Source organism: Benincasa hispida, chromosome 2, assembly GCF_009727055.1.
Source record: "Benincasa hispida cultivar B227 chromosome 2, ASM972705v1, whole genome shotgun sequence".
Lineage (NCBI taxonomy): Eukaryota > Viridiplantae > Streptophyta > Magnoliopsida > Cucurbitales > Cucurbitaceae > Benincasa > Benincasa hispida.
Genome location: NC_052350.1, coordinates 51,305,331 through 51,322,835, shown reverse-complemented (window position 1 = coordinate 51,322,835; position 17,505 = coordinate 51,305,331). Strand labels below are relative to the sequence as shown.

At 33.5% G+C, this 17,505-nt stretch overlaps 2 protein-coding genes across 3 annotated transcripts; both read left to right on the top strand.

Moving 5' to 3' along the window:
• The first annotated feature begins 2,999 nt into the window (after positions 1-2,999).
• LOC120071104 (inactive protein kinase SELMODRAFT_444075-like) lies at positions 3,000-9,225 on the top strand. The gene is made up of 9 exons (XM_039023158.1): positions 3,000-3,873; positions 4,413-4,567; positions 4,657-4,751; positions 5,358-6,388; positions 6,619-6,779; positions 7,152-7,228; positions 7,319-7,466; positions 7,649-7,798; positions 8,639-9,225. Exons 1-9 carry the CDS (start codon positions 3,711-3,713, stop codon positions 8,672-8,674), a joined length of 2,016 nt encoding a protein of 671 aa, XP_038879086.1. The 5' UTR covers positions 3,000-3,710; the 3' UTR covers positions 8,675-9,225.
• Positions 9,226-10,541: 1,316 nt separating this feature from the next.
• Positions 10,542-16,420, top strand: LOC120070547 (probable acyl-[acyl-carrier-protein]--UDP-N-acetylglucosamine O-acyltransferase, mitochondrial). 2 transcript variants are annotated; one of them, XM_039022340.1, is made up of 12 exons: positions 10,542-10,773; positions 10,868-10,965; positions 11,932-12,056; positions 12,156-12,264; positions 13,411-13,503; positions 13,606-13,722; positions 13,819-13,902; positions 14,434-14,538; positions 14,623-14,709; positions 14,780-14,899; positions 15,896-15,985; positions 16,096-16,420. In XM_039022340.1, exons 1-10 carry the CDS (start codon positions 10,707-10,709, stop codon positions 14,897-14,899), a joined length of 1,005 nt encoding a protein of 334 aa, XP_038878268.1. In that variant the 5' UTR covers positions 10,542-10,706; the 3' UTR covers positions 15,896-15,985; positions 16,096-16,420. The 2 variants fall into 2 exon arrangements, with proteins under 2 accessions (XP_038878268.1, XP_038878269.1); XM_039022341.1 differs by lacking the exons at positions 15,896-15,985; positions 16,096-16,420 and having other exon boundaries at positions 14,616-14,709.
• Positions 16,421-17,505: the final 1,085 nt, after the last annotated feature.

Genomic DNA, 17,505 nt, shown 5'->3' with positions numbered 1-17,505 from the left:
TTTGCATTTTGTTGCCTTGACTTTGCTTGTGGTTTGTTGCTTTGATTTCTTGATCCCGGGTTGTGGGATCCTCCTTGTTATTGTATAATACTATCATCTATTCTTAAAAAAAAAATTATTGTAATTGTAGGGTAAAACACTTATCTCATGAGATTAGTCAGAGTATGTAAGTTGACGTATTTGATGGTAACACCTTGCAATATTGACTATTTGTTAAGTTGATCTAATAATAAAGACTGAATTGAAAATTTTAAATCAAATCAAAAGAACCCAGTTAAAACCAAGTTCAAATTATAATGACAGTAAAAGTTTTAATTCAAAATATTAAAAAAACAATCCATTTATCCTTCAAATCTTTGATAGCCAAAGATCCTCTTTACCTCTAATTAAGAACAACCTTCGAAGAAATTATTGAAAGCAGCTACGATAGTATTAAATCATTGATTAATCATTGATTAACCAAAAGTTTAAGCAGATAGGTGAAGATAAATATAATATTATATGAAAATCAATTTTAATTGGAAAGGAAAAATAACATTGTATAGGTTTGAACACAAGATTTTCTGCTCTGATACTGCTATCTCGCATGCGTTTGTAGCCGTCGTGTGCCCCTCGTGGGCTTAATCCAACCCACTTCTCCTAGTTTGGTCTCACTTTCTAAGCACACATGCATAAGAGATCCTCACACCGGTGTAATACCGAACCTACCACACTCTGATGCCTAAGTTAGTACATGAGTATATAATTCAACTAAACACACAAGAAATAATATCAGGACTCTCCTTTTGAGATCACTTACTATTCTCCTTTGGGGTCATCGCATGTGGTTATTTATAATACATTTCTTCTAATAGTAAGTTGTGATTACGTGTAACTCTAGCTATGTCACGATGGTTTTTGGCACTCGACGCTGCAGGATGCCAGGCCTAGCGTAGCTCGGTTATTTCTTGATTGGTATTTTATTTACTGACTGGGCTAGTCAACCCACAACTCGATGCTCTATATTTTTCATTTTGAGACCCGCATTCTCCTATGCCTCCCTTCGGTTCTCTTTGAATCTGAACTCGTCTGTGGTCTTTGGACGTTGCCTGGGACAACCCTCAATAAATACTATTATAAATTACTAATTGATAAAAAAATTTAATGATATATATAATTATATTTAATATTATATCGACACTTTAATCGATAAGGACATAACTTTTTTTTTTTTTTTATACAATTAATTATTGAATGGGGAGCTGATTCCTCTAGGGTTCGAAACCCACTATACATCTACACATCTCACAAAAAAAGGCCTTCAAAGCTTCTTTATTATTGTCCCATTTATGATGTTCTGTCCCTTTGCTCCCTGTCTTTTTCCTTAACCTTGTCTTTTCCAAAGCAAATCATTTTTTTTCCTACTTTTTTTTATTAATCGAAATCATGAACTGAAAAAGAAATTTATTTATATATACAGTCAACCCAGCTTTTGTTTGTCAAAAATACGTATACATTTTATTAGATATACAATGTGGGTGTAAAAAAAAAAAAAACAATCGTGTTCGAATTTTGTGCCATTCAACTTATTAAGATATTTTAAGTAAGAAATTCGTATGCTTCCATGTTATTATAAAAAGAAAAATACTTGATACATCCTGGATAGCACTTATCTTTGTATATCTCGTATAATACATCTTGCTAAATTGTCCAATCATAATTTGACACGTGTTAAATTTATTTATTTATTTATTTTTAAAATATTTAATAATTTTTTTTGTGTGAGTGATGAGAGTGAGATGCACGAAAACGAGTGCTACCCGGATTATATCAAATATTATTCTCGAAAAAAAGGAGTTTGGTTTATAATAATATTATTCTATTTGTAGAGTAGATTAGAGGTAGGTAATCAAATTTAAAGTCTTAATAAGTTTGATTTATTGAATTTAAATTATTGTTTAAAGTGATCACCATATTGAATTGTGCTTTGAAATTTATTCCTTTCTTGTTGAAGTTTAGGTAGGAGATGGTTTTTTCCCCTTCCTTCTAGCTAGGTGGTTTTATTGTAATATTGATCAGAATGTTTATAACTTGATCTTCAGTTTTTACTTTATTTCTATTATAAAATACGGTAATTCTTTTTAGATATCATTTCTAAGTGAAGAATTGAAACAAATTAGAAAATTCTCATTAATTTAGGTTTGGTAGACAATTATTTCGTTTTTAAAATTAAACTTATGAAGATTACTTATGTCTCATTCGTTTTTTTGTTTTGTTGTCTTTTAAAGTGTTAACTATGTTTGAGCATTGATATAATGTCAAATTTAACTTTCACCCATTAGTTTAAGATTTTGAAGTCGGCGATGATTTAATATGGTATCAATGTAGATGGTTCAAGAAGTCATGTGTTCAAAACTCTGTCATGTTATTTCATTCTTAATTAATATTGATTTCCATTAAATCTCGATACGAGGATGAGGTCCAAGTGTTCAATGATTCTATTTCTGATTTTCATCTTCATAATTTTATTTTTAAATTTCTATTGGTTAATCACAAAAATAACTAACTATTTGTCCATGATTTAGCTACCCATACAGAAAGATGTGGTTATTCAATAGTTTGGCTTGAAGACATTCAGAATTTTGCTCATTGTTTCGATTTGTCTTGTCTTTAATTTAGGTTTGGGTTATTTTGTTTTCCTCTATTGTTTTTTTAAAAAGGATTTCCACTTGTTTTCTCCTAAAAGGAAAAAAATATATATATGAGAATGATTTTTTTTTTTTTTTGAAAAAAAAAGGGGAAAAGAAAATAATATCAAAAACTTTTGTGCACTATTTAGGCTTTTGGATTTCTTAGGAAGAAAGCAACGTCTTTTGACTCATTTCATTGAGATCAAAAGCTACTTGGAGCTTAGCTGCTGGATTCACCAATAAGTTTTGATTATATATTCATTTAATTAAGCGAATCCCTCCACTTCTCATTGTCGTTTTCTATGTTCCCACTCCCAACATTTGGCAGTTTTGTTCTGTAATTGCGTCTTAACCCTGTAGTCTTGTAGTGAGAATATGCTTTCTCACAAGGCCAAGCCAAAAGCCATTGAGTTTGTTTGGCCCTCACAGTCACAAAACGGTGGCTTCAAGAACAAAAGAAAATTGCCCAAATGGGTCTGAAAATTAGCTCAATTTTACTCACTAAAGTTTGTGGGGCTGCGTGAATTTCACATGTAAAAAAGGAGGGTTCGCTCGCACTCACTCTACTTTCTTCTTTAATCTCCCTTTTTCCTTACCCATTTCACAAGCTGAGCAAAAGCACCTCGGTTTCCGAGACATTTCCATCGCTGATTTCACTGCTCATTGCTGCAAGATTGTGAATACAGAGTACCCTTTGGTTTCTTTTTCCCTGTATTCAGTGTCGGTTTCTTTTTGGGGGTTTTCATTTCATGAGGTCTCTTTAATGGAGATTTCTGACATGGGTTTGGAAAATTTGATCCTTAAGGTTGGGAACTGAACTGGGGTTGTGGATATTGTGAGTGTTTTTGAAAGGTTTATGGAGATTTCTTACATGGGTATGGAAATTTGTTCCTTAAGGTTGGCAACTGAGCTGGGTTTGTGGATATTGTGAGAGTTTTTGAAGGGTTTATGGAGATTTCTTACATGGGTTTGGAAATTTGATCCTCAAGGTTGGGAACTAAACTGGGTTTGTGGATATTTTTGAGAGTTTTTGAAGGGTTTATGGAGAAAGGTCATCTAGATGCGGCTGGAAAAGTGGTGGTTGTCGCCATTAAAGCCACCTCGAAGGAAGTTTCTAAGGCCGCGCTCGTTTGGGCTTTAGCACATGTTGTTCAGCCTGGAGATCATATTAAGCTCCTTGTGGTTATCCCTTCTCATCAATCAAGTAAGTTTCCTTTACTTTTCTATGACTGGTTAACATCAAACTGCAGCAAAATTCTTAGTGTTTTTGTAGATGTTTTTGGCCCGTGATGGTGGAAAAGAGTAGATAAGTTTTCAGACACGTTTTGATTTGCATTTATGATGTCCAGATGAGAAGATGTCTGTGTGAAATAAATGTTTGTCTCAGCATTTATTTTGTGTAATAGTTGCAGTTTCTTTTGGGTTTCTTAAATGTCTTCCTGCTTCCTTGTCAATGACTTCAAATCTGTGGGAGTTATATAACTCTTTGAATTCCTCAGAATCAAATGTTCAAGACGAGATTATTACCTAAAACATGAGGATCTTTAGTTAAAATGGGATAGCAATTTGCAACTCTTTTAGAAATTTGTCCAGTAAATGACTACCGCATTGATGATAACGTCAAAATATTTGGTTGACCAATTTATTACATTCAACTACTCAAGTTCACTAACATTGTGTTCTTTCTGTCTTTTAGTTGTTTATCTTTTTCCGAAATTTTGATGGAAATTCTTATCTTTATAGGTAAATGGCTGCGGGGATTTTCTCGACTTACCAGTGACTGTGCGATCGGTCATCTGAGAACTTCTTCAGGAACTTTTTCCGATCGGAAGGATGACATTGTGCATTCATGTTCTCAGATGGTACATCAGCTTCATGGTGCATATGACCCGCTGAAGGTCTGTTCAATAACTTGCTCCTAAAGGGGATTGCAGTCTTTGTTCCTTATTGTATACAAATCCTTAAGTTTTGGATATTTTTTTTCCAGATAAAAGTCAGGATCAAAGTTCTTTCTGGTTTGGCTCGGGGTATGGTGGCTACTGAAGCTAAGAAAGCTCAATCAAACTGGGTGATATTGGATAAGTAATAGATATAATGTAAAATTTGTCTCTATTATAGGCATCCATTCATATGAACTGTGTGCAATTTAGGCATTTTAGGCATATACGATGACCTGAGAAGCATAGACACTTTAGTTTAGCTAGCGTGTCCATGTTTGACATGTGTTGGACACTTGTACACTCTAACACTTGTTGGACACACATTGAACACTTGTTAATGCAACAAATGTGTTGGACATGAAAAGAACATTTGTTGAGTAGACTAAAAAGACACATATAGAACAACAATAGTAAATTTTGAGTGTGAAATACAACAAATGAATTTTTTAAGCATATAAGAGCACAAATCCATTTAATTTAAATATCTTTTGGTATAAAAATGATCCATACTTTTTTAAAATGTATATTTTAATAAACATGTCATTGTCGTGTCATGTCCTAGATTTTTGAAAAATGACGTGTTGCTGTGTCGGTATCATATCGTGTTTGTATATGTGCTTCTTAGTCGATGACATATGACGTAGTTGTCAATGAACTTGGAATCTTCATTTTGCACCTTTAAAGCTTTCCTTTCCCTTTTCTTTTGGCTCCCATTTCCTCATTCTTTGTATTTCGCAATTATGGGCAGGAATTTGAAAGATGAAAGGAAAAACTGTTTGGAAGAACTGCAATGCAATGTTGTTCTTATGAAGAAATCTCAGCCTAAGGTTCTTCGTCTTAATTTGATGGAATCCCCTAAAATGAATACTAGAGAAGCTTGGATATCATCACATGAATTAGATGTTTCTCAGAAGTGTCTTAAAAGCTATTTCGATGAATCGATCATGTTTAGGGCTCCTGACATGACTCCTGACAGTACTCCTGATGTAGAGTCTCCTCTTACCGTAACTGATATTGGAGCATCATCAATATCAAGCTCAGATGTGGGAAGTTCATCCTTGTTCTCTGGGATTTGTGGCAGCTTGAGAAATGAATCCAGAACAGCAGCTGACGGAGGAAGAAATATGTCTGGATCTGAATATGATTCTGAGAGCGAAAAGCAAACTCCCTCAGTTTCATATTTCCAGCGTTGTTTGGTTGATATTATAAGTTCCAGGCGTAAATTCCAGCAACACGTAATGGAAGAATCACAAAATGCTCATCATAGACCTCCGGCTCCAACTAGTCAAGGTCTGGCGAAAAAAATGTCTAATCTTTCTCTAGAACCTAGCACTGATGTGGCACATCGAAGTACTGATATTAGCTCAAGCAGAAATATAAGGAACACGGTTGCGTTATCTAGAAAAGCACCTCTAGGCCCTCCTCCGCTGTGTTCTATGTGCCAACACAAGGCCCCTGCATTTGGGAATCCTCCCAGATGGTTCACTTATGCCGAACTTGAAGTCGCTACAAGTGGATTTGCGCAAACAAATTTTTTGGCTGAGGGTGGATTTGGGTCTGTGCACCGAGGCGTTTTATCAGATGGACAAGTTGTTGCTGTCAAGCAATATAAACTGGCTAGTACCCAGGGAGATCGAGAATTTTGTTCAGAAGTTGAGGTCTTAAGTTGTGCCCAACATCGGAATGTCGTGATGCTCATTGGATTTTGTGTGGAGGGTGGAAGAAGGTTACTTGTTTATGAATATATTTGCAACGGATCTCTTGATTCCCATCTTTATGGTAATGTCCTATCCCAAAATATCTTGTCTTGTTGTCATTTCAATAGCCTGCAATTCGTTAATACACACAAAAACACATAGGCAACAAAAATAATGTGGGTTTGCAGCGTCTTTATTTAGTAAATCCTCTCTCTTTTTGAAGTTCCCTGTCCTAGTAAATCATGTAGTTTCATCTTTGGTTTGATTACTTATACCCAGTCACATTAACTTTGCCATGTTCAATCTTTGTAGGAAGAAATCGTGAACCACTAAAATGGTCTGCACGACAAAAGATTGCAGTCGGGGCTGCTCGAGGATTGAGATACCTTCACGAAGAATGTAGAGTGGGCTGTATTGTGCACCGTGATATCCGTCCAAACAATATCCTCCTTACTCATGATTTCGAGCCACTAGTGAGTCAATGCTCTGTCTTCTTTCATTAATCCTTAATTGTGTTTGATTTGATATAAGAATCACAATTTCGATGGAGATTTATTAAGTTGGCGAACCAGCTATGAGCTGTTTCAATTTTTTATAGGAGGCTGACTGAAATTCTTACTTGCCACAGCCAAAAAGGAAACCGAGAAAATGCCATTTACTCTAAAGATGCATTTACATTTTTGTATTAGCATAAGATTTTTTCTATTCGTTTCCATCTGAACAACCCATACCATGCTAGCATCGTCTATCTGTCAAATAAGGACATTTTGGAAATATGTGTTTCTGGGCTCTTTTGGTCAATAATTCGAGTGAAAGACGTGCAACTTTTTGTTTTTGAGTTGTAGGTTGGAGATTTTGGGCTGGCAAGGTGGCAGCCAGATGGCGACCTAGCGGTAGAAACCAGAATCCTTGGAAGATTTGGGTAACCATTTGAATTATGTTATTTCTCTCTCTTCCATTATACAAACTAGCAATCCAAAAAATTAAATTGCAAATACTTTTGCTTGCTTAGCTACCTGGCTCCAGAGTATGCACAGAGTGGCCAAATCACAGAGAAAGCAGATACATACTCGTTTGGCGTAGTTTTGCTGGAACTCGTGACTGGACGCAAAGCGATTGATTTAAATCGTCCCAAGGGCCAGCAATGCCTCACTGAATGGGTAAGTCAGTCTCAGAAGTGGCTAAGTTAGTAAAACCATAGGACTACAACTAAGTATCTTATCCATCTTAAAGGGCAACACGATTTGCCTTACCTCCATGCCAAATTATTTGAGTTCTTTCCTTTTCTGATTCAAATTAGGGTTTTCTTATTCGTTTTCCTTGCATTTCATGTTCGGATTAGGCACGAAACCTGTTGCGGAAAGGTGCAATCTCTGAACTAGTCGATCCATGCTTGAGGAACTGTTATTCAGATGAGGAAGTTCACCGCATGCTGCAATGTGCTTCCTTGTGCATCAAGCGTGATCCGTATGTAAGACCGCGTATGTCTCAGGTAGATTTCAGCCTGTCAAGCAATAATTGATTTTTCATAACTATATGATACTTCATCCCAGAAGCACAACCATAACAAAACACAATAGACTGTTAAAAGATACCTCTATTAGGTACTTAAGCACCTTGGAGAACTACACCCCAAAAGTTAGCAATTGGGATGGGAGAGCCAAGCCACTTAATTACCACATTAGTCATTCCATTTTAACCAACGTAGGACAAAGACATTCCATACTACCTTGGTTCTTAACAACCTCCTAACTAGAGCACTCAAGCACAATATAGAAAACTCGAGAACACACAACTTAGAGTTATATGGAAATATGTTGTAATTTTATAAGAAAAAGTTACAAGATAACCGAGTCTTTCAAGAGGGTTAGTCTCTCCTAGATATTCCAAAGGAAATTCCACAAGATTCTTCATACCCCTTGCTCCCAGCCCACTCCCTCTATTTATAACTAAAAGCCCAGGAAGTTGGACAAACTTCCTAACTATTTATTAATATCCTTCTAATACCCACACTAATAATCCTAAATATATCCCTAACCAGAGTCTTACGTAGACGCACAAACATTCTCAATACCCATACATAATAATCCTAACATATCCTCAGTTAGGATTCAGCCTGTTCGGGCAATGACCGACTCTTCATAACTGTACGATATATGTATGATACTTCATCCCAGAAGCACAGCCAGAACAAAACACAGACACACAAGCACTCTAAAGCTAAACTCCCATTCATCCAATATTTCAACCTACAACTTTAGTTGTGCAATGCATTTTCGAAGTGTTTTTACTACCCTTCAACAGCGTCTCAACAACGTTACACTTGTTGTAGGTGCTTCGGGTTTTGGAGGGCGACATTGTTTTGTAAAGCAGCAGCCATATAGGAAGCTTGAAGGAAAATTTTGCAGAGTTGTAAAAGTAAATATGCTCTGGAATCAACATTCACATGGCTAAGGGGGATATTGGAGTGAGGCTAATTTGTCTTCTGATGAACCACTTAGAAAAAAGCAAGGAAATGCCATGAAAAAAGAGGGTGATGAAAAGAATTCCACTTTGCAGAACTAGCTTTTTAGTTCCATCCTTTTGGTGGTGATTATTATAGCTTTAATCAATGGATTTGGTTGTAATGTAAATAAGGGGATTAAAGTGTCTTCTATAATATTACCATAAAAATGTCAAGATTTGGCTTGGGATAATTCCAAATAAAGATACTTGTATGATATTGTATGATATGTTAAATTAGGCTGAATATGTCTTAGTCTTTTAAGGGTTGTTTGGAAGGATGCGATAATGGAATAGGTTTGTAATGTAATGTTGTCCAAAACTCATGTTTAGGTTGAGGGTTTTGGATCCGGTTTGTAATACCAAACTCATTCTCTTTCAACAGTTTTTAATTCAACCCTCTTTCCACCGTTTACATTTCATGATTTCATTTCTACTTTGTCCTTGATTCTTCATGCATTCTAACACTATAATTTCTTGTAATTTTTTTTCTTTCTTTTGTTTGTTTGTTTTTTTTAATTTTCAATTGAGTCTAGTTTGTATTAAAAGTTTTCAAATAATTTATTATTATTGATAAGTGTTAACATTGGTTGATGATGATTTACATAGTATATTGATTAGGGAATTGGCATAAATTTAGAAGGGTAAAAGTCATAATTGAGTTGATTTATATCTGACTTGATGGATAAGGAATTAATTATCACTTTTAGAGATTGTTGATTTGATTTTTCATTCTTGTAATCGTTGAACTATAAAGAAGAGTGGCAAGAAGACGAATACAATTTTCAAAAAAATATCACAAAAAATGAAATGGTTATTAAATAGAGTCGAAATTGTTATTTTCTTTTTTTTTTCCTTAAAAAAAATCCCTCAATTGTTACAAATTTAAAAATTATACAAAAGTGTATTTTTCCCTTTAACAACATAAAAGACGAAATGAAAATGGAAACAATAACTTTTTGATTGAGAAAATAATTGCTTAATTAGCTAACTATACTTATATTAGGATTAAAGTAAGAATTGAAATATCTGTTGATATATCCATATATATGTATAAAAATCAAATGATTAGATTAATCGATATCACCAATGTCTTTAAAGTAGATGTAGAATACACTAAATATTAAATTAAAATACTATTTTAGTCAACATACTTTAAACTTGATCAATTTTAGTCCAAATACTTCCAAATGTTCTATTTTAATCTATTTATTTTTAATAAAATTTAAATTTAACCTTCTATGGCTAGTATTATTGATTTTTATTTTTTTTAATTACATTTTCATTATAAATCTTTGAAACATACCATGTGAATAATTTCTTACACAAAAATTATTGCTATTATTATTTAAATAATTGGAAATAAAATTAATTTTGAGAGACGATATTTGTGATTTATTAAAAATTTAGGGACAATTAGACATCTAAAAGTATATAAACTAAAATTGAACAAACATCAAATTACAGGCAAAAATTATAGGATAATTATTTTAAATGGTAAAACTGCTAAAAATATTTTTAAGTAGAACAAAATGTCATTGTCTATGTATTGCGATAGACATCTATCTCTATACTGATAGATATCAATTATGGTCTATTGCGATTCATTGTTGATAGATAGTGACATGATAGTTGACTCATTTTTAATTTTCATTATTTGAAAATAACATTTGATTATTATTTTTTTTTTTTTACGAAATGAAAAATATTTTACCGGGAGAAAGATCTTCTTGACGCTGATCTTACGAACACCGTATCGGACGGCCCGCAGTTCAACGCTTTCTCCGTTGAGTCTCCGGCGACCGTTTCTGCGTCAGAGAGGAGTCAATACCCCCTCCGCCACTCTCAACACTCCGCAGGACAGACAGCTGGAGGAGCACTTTCCGAGCGCTTGGCCGATGCAGTCGCTTTTCAAAACTCGCCGCTCATTTTGCTCCCTCTATCACTTCTACCGCTCATCAACTTGTTCGTATCTATTACGCTTTCTAACTTCCCCTCTCCCCTCCCTTCCTCTCTTTTGTTTGATCGCGCTTCTAGGTTTTCTTTCTCTATGTTGCAGTCGTTTCGGGAAACGCAACATCGGAAACTACAGTTGGAAGAAGCTCTACATTCATCCATCCAACTGCTGTTGTACATCCGAATGCTGTAATTGGCGAGGTCATTTTGTTTTCTTCTTTTGCTGTTGGATTGTCTGTTATCGTATTCTAATACTGATTTGATTCTGTCTAATTGAGGATTTGGTCACATGTTTGAGTGTTCAGGATTTTGCTCATTTCTCAATCTCTTTGCGCTTGTGACTCTAATTAGTGCCAAACCGTAGTTCCTTTGTTAATGATTACCGAATGCGCGCATCTTTTGATTGGAGAGACTTTCATTTGACTGTTCATGTGATTGTTTTCCTTAATTGCGGTATGTGTTGTATCTTTTGAATGCATTGGGAGGTTTCAGTCACATGAATGTCGACTCGTTTGGATATTCACTACACTACCTTTGAGCTGAGAATCTAATGGCGTTCTTGTAATTTTTATGTTTGTAATGTTATCACAAGGCAGAGATGTTTGTACTGTGTAGTTTCTAATATATCTTAGTATTTTCAATATATATTTATACTTAGTATACATTATCATAATAATTATCCATGAAAATAAACAATCAATTCAAAATTGCATAAATATTGTCATTTTATCTTAAAAAACTGATGATGCATTACTTTGACATATTTTAGAAGTATATCTCAAGAAAATATTCAGAAATATAAAATGCATAGTGTTAGTAGTAATTTTTTTTGTGCACGATGTTAATTTTAACCTTAGTACTCCTGTTATATACATTATTATCTTTAATATAAATGTTATATTGTTGTCGTGAAACAATTTAGTAAAATCTAGATGATGTATAGGCCAGGAAAATTTTCAAAAGAATATAGTACATTTACATTCCAATGAATAAAAGATCAATATCGATAGGAATTATGCAATATATAATATAAATGGATGGCCTTATTAGAACTCAGAATTTAAGGGCCTTATTACTTAGTTGTCAAGTAGCGAATTTAATGAACGGTTTTCATTCTTGCTACTAGTTTGTAAATAGCTCAATTAATTGTTCTTCCTTATGTAGCAGGATGGGTATATTGGTCCATTCTGTACTGTGGGAGCCTTTGCGAAGTTGGGAAATGGTTGTCAATTGTATCCTGGGAGCCACATTTTTGGGTGTACAGAACTAGGGGATCGATGTGTCTTGATGACGTGAGTTTGAGTTTTTCAGGCATGTTTTCTATTGTGATGTTTAGGGTGAATTACACAACTTATCTTATTATGTTTACACTGCAAAATATGGTCAGGCAGTGGCGCTATAGTTGGTGAGGACATTCCTGGTCGTACGGTCATTGGGTGTAATAACAAAATAGGTCACCATGCAGTGGTTGGCATAAGATGTCAAGACATGAAATACAAGGTTGATATTTCATCTTACTTACATTTTCAGAATGCTCAGTTGGATAGATGCAAATTTCCATACTTTGTCTTAATTATATTCAGTTAGTGCACTGTTATAATTATTAATTTTTTTGGAGTGCACTGTGATTATTATTAATTTGTTTGGAGTGCACTGTTATTATTATTAATTCTTTTGGCTAACTTGTGCACCACATTACCGTTTCTTAAGAAAGTAATTCGATAAATAAAATAGAGTCAACGGAATTGATGGTGCTGACAAGCGGGTTAACTTCCTAGTAGTAGTAGCTTTAGTATATAGCTGTATTATTGATCATGTCATGTTGTACTTGGCTTGTATAAGGATTGACAAAATAATTTTGTGGAAGCTGAATGCTAACAATGATCAATGCTAGAATTGGGTAGACTTGACATTTATCCTATGCTTAACTGAACTAGAGAGAGTGCAGATAGTTCTATGATAAACATTCTTTACATTCTGCATTTCTCAACCTTCTGTTCCGTTATTCGTTTTACATATTCTGGATTGTCTTTCCATTTTCTTCTTTGCAACAGGTGGATTAAGTCAATGCTAACAAGCATTTTTTTTAGATTCTCTTCTCATGCCTATAGTTTTTACCACAAGTACAACTTAGGGCCCATTGAGTATTCTTTCCTATTTTATCATTATTACCCCGTAGATTGTTCTTCAATTTTTGTAAAATTGAAATATTTTTCTGGCTAGCTGCTGATGAATGGGTGTTAACAGATCAGTTAATTTTATTGTTTTAATTTTAATGTTATCAGTAACGCATGCATCTGTTCCTGTGGATTATGATCATTGTTACGGGTTTAGCTTAAATATTGTTGTGAGAACCCATAGTGACTATTGTTCTGAAGGAGGATAGTTGTTCCTAGGGTTATTGCATTGGGTAGCATTTTTAGGTATAATAGTTAAGTGTATAACAACATTTTTAAATAATTGCAAATATTGCAAAATCTTTCAGTGATAGACTCTATCGCTGGTAGGTCTATTAGTGATATGGTCTATTAATGATAGACTTCGAAAGCAGAATCTAAATTTTACTATATCTGCGAATATTTTGGCCTAATTGCTATATTTACAACGCCCCTTCTTCTTAATATGAAATTATTTCCCATGATTTAGCCAGGGGATGAATGTTTTCTTGATATTGGAGATAACAATGACATAAGAGAACATTCATCAATCCACCGATCTTCGAAGTCCAATGATGTGACGGTAAGATCAGATTGGCCTGAAGAAACTTCAAATTTTCTTTGATTGCTGTAATCTATTTTATGGTTATAGAATTTAATTTTTAACCCTGGAATGTGAAATCAGGCTATTGGTGATAACAATCTCATAATGGGATCCTGTCATATTGCTCATGATTGCAAGATCGGTAACAACAATATTTTTGCAAACAATACTCTTTTAGCCGGCCACGTTGTGGTGGAGGTTATACGTCCTTTAATCATTATCTTGCACAAAGTAACATCTAGTATTGTTAAAGCTATATTTGATATTATGTTAATGTAAGTGCTCTCCTTGTAGGACTATGTTCACACAGGAGGCACCACTGCAGTTCATCAATTCTGCCATGTTGGTTCTTTCTCATTTGTTGCTGCGGGTTCGATGGTATTACAATTTTTTTTTTCTTTGTCACTATACACTGATTATTTTGTTTATCACTATCCATGTGCTTAAAAGATTAGTTTGATGTATTTGCTCTCGGATTTTTTTTTAATTGTATGTATTTTTTGTATACTTAATAAGTATTCAATGCATGTCTAACAAATATTGGACCTACTTTGACAAAGTACAGCTAGTATCTAATATATTTAATGCACTAACAAGTATATGATATGTGTCCAAAAAGTGTTTCACATGTATTGAACAGACACATTGGTAAAACTAAATTGTCCATTCTTCAACATTGCTCAACTTCTGACTGATATATGATCTTATCAGAAAGGAGAAAACTATAATAAACTATGTAGTATCTCTGTAGCAATGTGTCCAGCATGCCGATCCCAGTGCAAACTAATTTGTTTGGTTGTTTACTTGAACGTTGAACCTATTTGAATTTATTTTGTCTAGAACAATACATAAAGAAGCAGTTCCTTGTATACAAACGCGATTTCATTTAATAATATTACATGTCTGTAGGTCTCGCAAGATGTCCCCAAATATATGATGGTGGGGGGTGAAAGACCAGAACTACGTGGTTTGAATCTAGAGGGACTTCGGCGCAATGGATTCACAGTGGAAGAGGTTGCAATTTATGGAATTTCATTCTGATGATTTACAAATTACTTGCACCATTTAATGATATATTTATGTTGTTCAAGGATCCAGATCATTGGCTTGAGATCTGCTTACAGGAAGGTATTCATGTCTACTGATACAAATTCTAAAGGGTTCGAAGAACGTCTCAACGAAGTGGTATTGCACATCAAACTCGATCTCTCTCATACTGACATAAGCACAACCTAAATATTAATCATTTTTGCAGGAACAGGATGAAAAATTGGCTCACGTATCTTCAGTGCGTTCCATGATCCAGTCAATTCGTGCCTCATTTGAACAAAATCGTCGGGGAATATGCAAATTCAGACTATGGAGTGGCTCTTAAGTAAGAATGTGCTCACCTCTCTAATAAAAAGCTATTTTCCCTTCCTGAGCACACTTACAAACTATTCTACACCTCTTTCCTGAAAATAGAGGCAACAATTTGGACTATTTGATCTAGATGATTTGTGATCCTAATCATGCACTTTATCTTCAAATTATCGAGCATCGGTTTCGAAGTTTCACTTTGTAAAAATGAATCAGGAAGCATTAGAGCTCAGTTCTGAGGGGGGAAAAACTTGCACTTGTTACGGATGTTGATTTTCTCTTCTGGTGTTGTAGTTTGTACACTTTTTGCTCTAAACAGTTGCTGCCAGTTTATTATTGTCTCCACCAGATTTTGTTAATTGGTGCAGTATTAGAGTGTCGTGTGACATTTGTAAGATCATTAAGGTTAGTGACTTTCTAAGCACTTTTTAAAAAAAAAAAAAAAAAAATCCTTGTACAAGTGAATCTAAGTGTGTAATGAGAGAACTTTGGGGCATTTGAGGTGTAGAGTTGATTACTATAGTCTATGGGTTATAATAGTCGGTAAGTTGTAATAATCTGTGTTTGGATGCAGATTATTTTAGTTTGAGTAGGAAATAGTAAACACGATAATAAAGAGAGATTTGAAATAGTAATATTGTTATTAATCGTAGATTATAATAGTTGGAAACATATTATAATTTTGGATCCCCAAACATCCCAAACCACCCCCTTTTAGTTTGCCTTACAACAATTTATGGAGTTCTCATGTTTCCCTCACCCTCTTTCTTTGTGCCTCTTCATCTCTATTCTCTACATTCATTTTCCTATCAAAACTTGAATGAAGTTTTTATTTATTTATTTATTTGTTTTTTTTAATTAACTTGAATGTAGTTGTAGACAGGAAATTATACTTTGAAATTCAAATTTGGGCAATTTTCCCATTTCATTTCAATTAGCTCTGAAGAAGAGGAAAAATAATTAGCTTTTCAACCAAACAGATTTGACTATTCTAATTTTACATCATAAACAGATGGTATATTCTCTTATATATTCCCTTTAGAAGTTGCATATGAATCCCCCGATGAGAATACACATCTGCAGTACTGTGGATAATTTCTAGGTAATAACCACAAAAGAACTTGAATGTTCTTCATAACTCTTGTTTTTCTCTTTTTTCCTTTTTTTTTCCCCCTTCTCTTTGATTCTAAATTTTATCTTTTGAATTTGCAGGTCAGCTCCCTGAAAATGGAAATGAAAAGGAAAGAAACTCTTAACCTTGACCAAGCGGTAATCCAAAACATTCTTTCAAAGTTAACACCCTCTGACTTTGAAAGTTGCTTTAAGAAAAAGAAGTTAAAAAGGGAAAAAGGAAAAATAGATTTTTGGTCCCAATTTTGGGTTTAGTTTTCATTTGGTGTTTAAGTTTAGAATATTAAATTTAGCCTTTCAGTTTTGAGTTTGGTTTCAATGTAGTTCATAAGTTTCAAAATGTCATAATTTTACTCTTGACATTTGAGTTTGCTTTAATTTAGTTCTTAGGTGTTAAGTTTTACATTTTTAATTTTGATTTTTCACTAAATACTCATTTTTTATCTTTAATATTGATGTCTTTTAATTAATTTAAAATAATTATAATTAATTAAGTTTCACTATTTTTTTAGAGTCTTAAAACCTGAAACTAAATCGAAATAAAACTCAACCCTCAAGGATAAAATTGTTTAATTTTGAAATTTATAACTAAATTGAAACCAAATTCAAAATTTAAGAACTAAGGTCTCGTCTGATAATTGTTTTATTTTTTGTTTTTAGTTTTTGAAAATTTAGCATATTTTCTCCTAATTTTTTTACGATGACTTGCATCTTTTTAAAGTATAATAGTTGAATTCTTAGTTAAGTTTCAAAAAGAAAAAAAAGTCTTTAAAAGTTCTATATTTTTTTTAATTTTCAAAATTTGGCTTGATTTTTTAAATCATTGGTAAAAAATAGATAATAAAGTTAGAAATTTGGAGGTGGAAGTAGTGTCTATAGCCTTCATTTTAAAAGCGAAATGGTTACCAAATGAGGTCTAAATGTGTAACATGAACCAAATAGAAATTAAGGTCATGTTTACTAATTCGTAATGAAAATTAGTGTAATCGTAATGAGATTTCTTTGATAGACCAATCGTAATGGGTCACAATCGCAAACAAAGTTGGATTGCTTTGGTTTTGTCTATTTATAATTATGAATTTGTCACATCCACTGCTATCGTTATCATTATTATTTAGGGTCAAGTTATAACTGTGACGATAACATAATTTCTAAGTGCAATCAAATTGATCACTCTATACTTCTCAATCAAATTACACTTCATTACAAATTTGAAAGTGGGTCTTGGATGTTAGTACAAGTATAGAATACAAGTAAATAACACCAAATATAATCAAATAAAGTCTACTTTTCAGACTACTATTAATTTATTACATTTCACCCCGTAAACATAGCCTAAATCCAAAAAGATGTTTTTCTCAAAAACAAAATTTCCTCTCGACAGCATTTTTTTTTTCAATTCCATCACAATTATATCGCTTTAGTCTCTCTCTTTTTTAATTATTCTTTCCTTTAAACATAGAGAAAAGAGAAATGATTAAAAAAGAATAC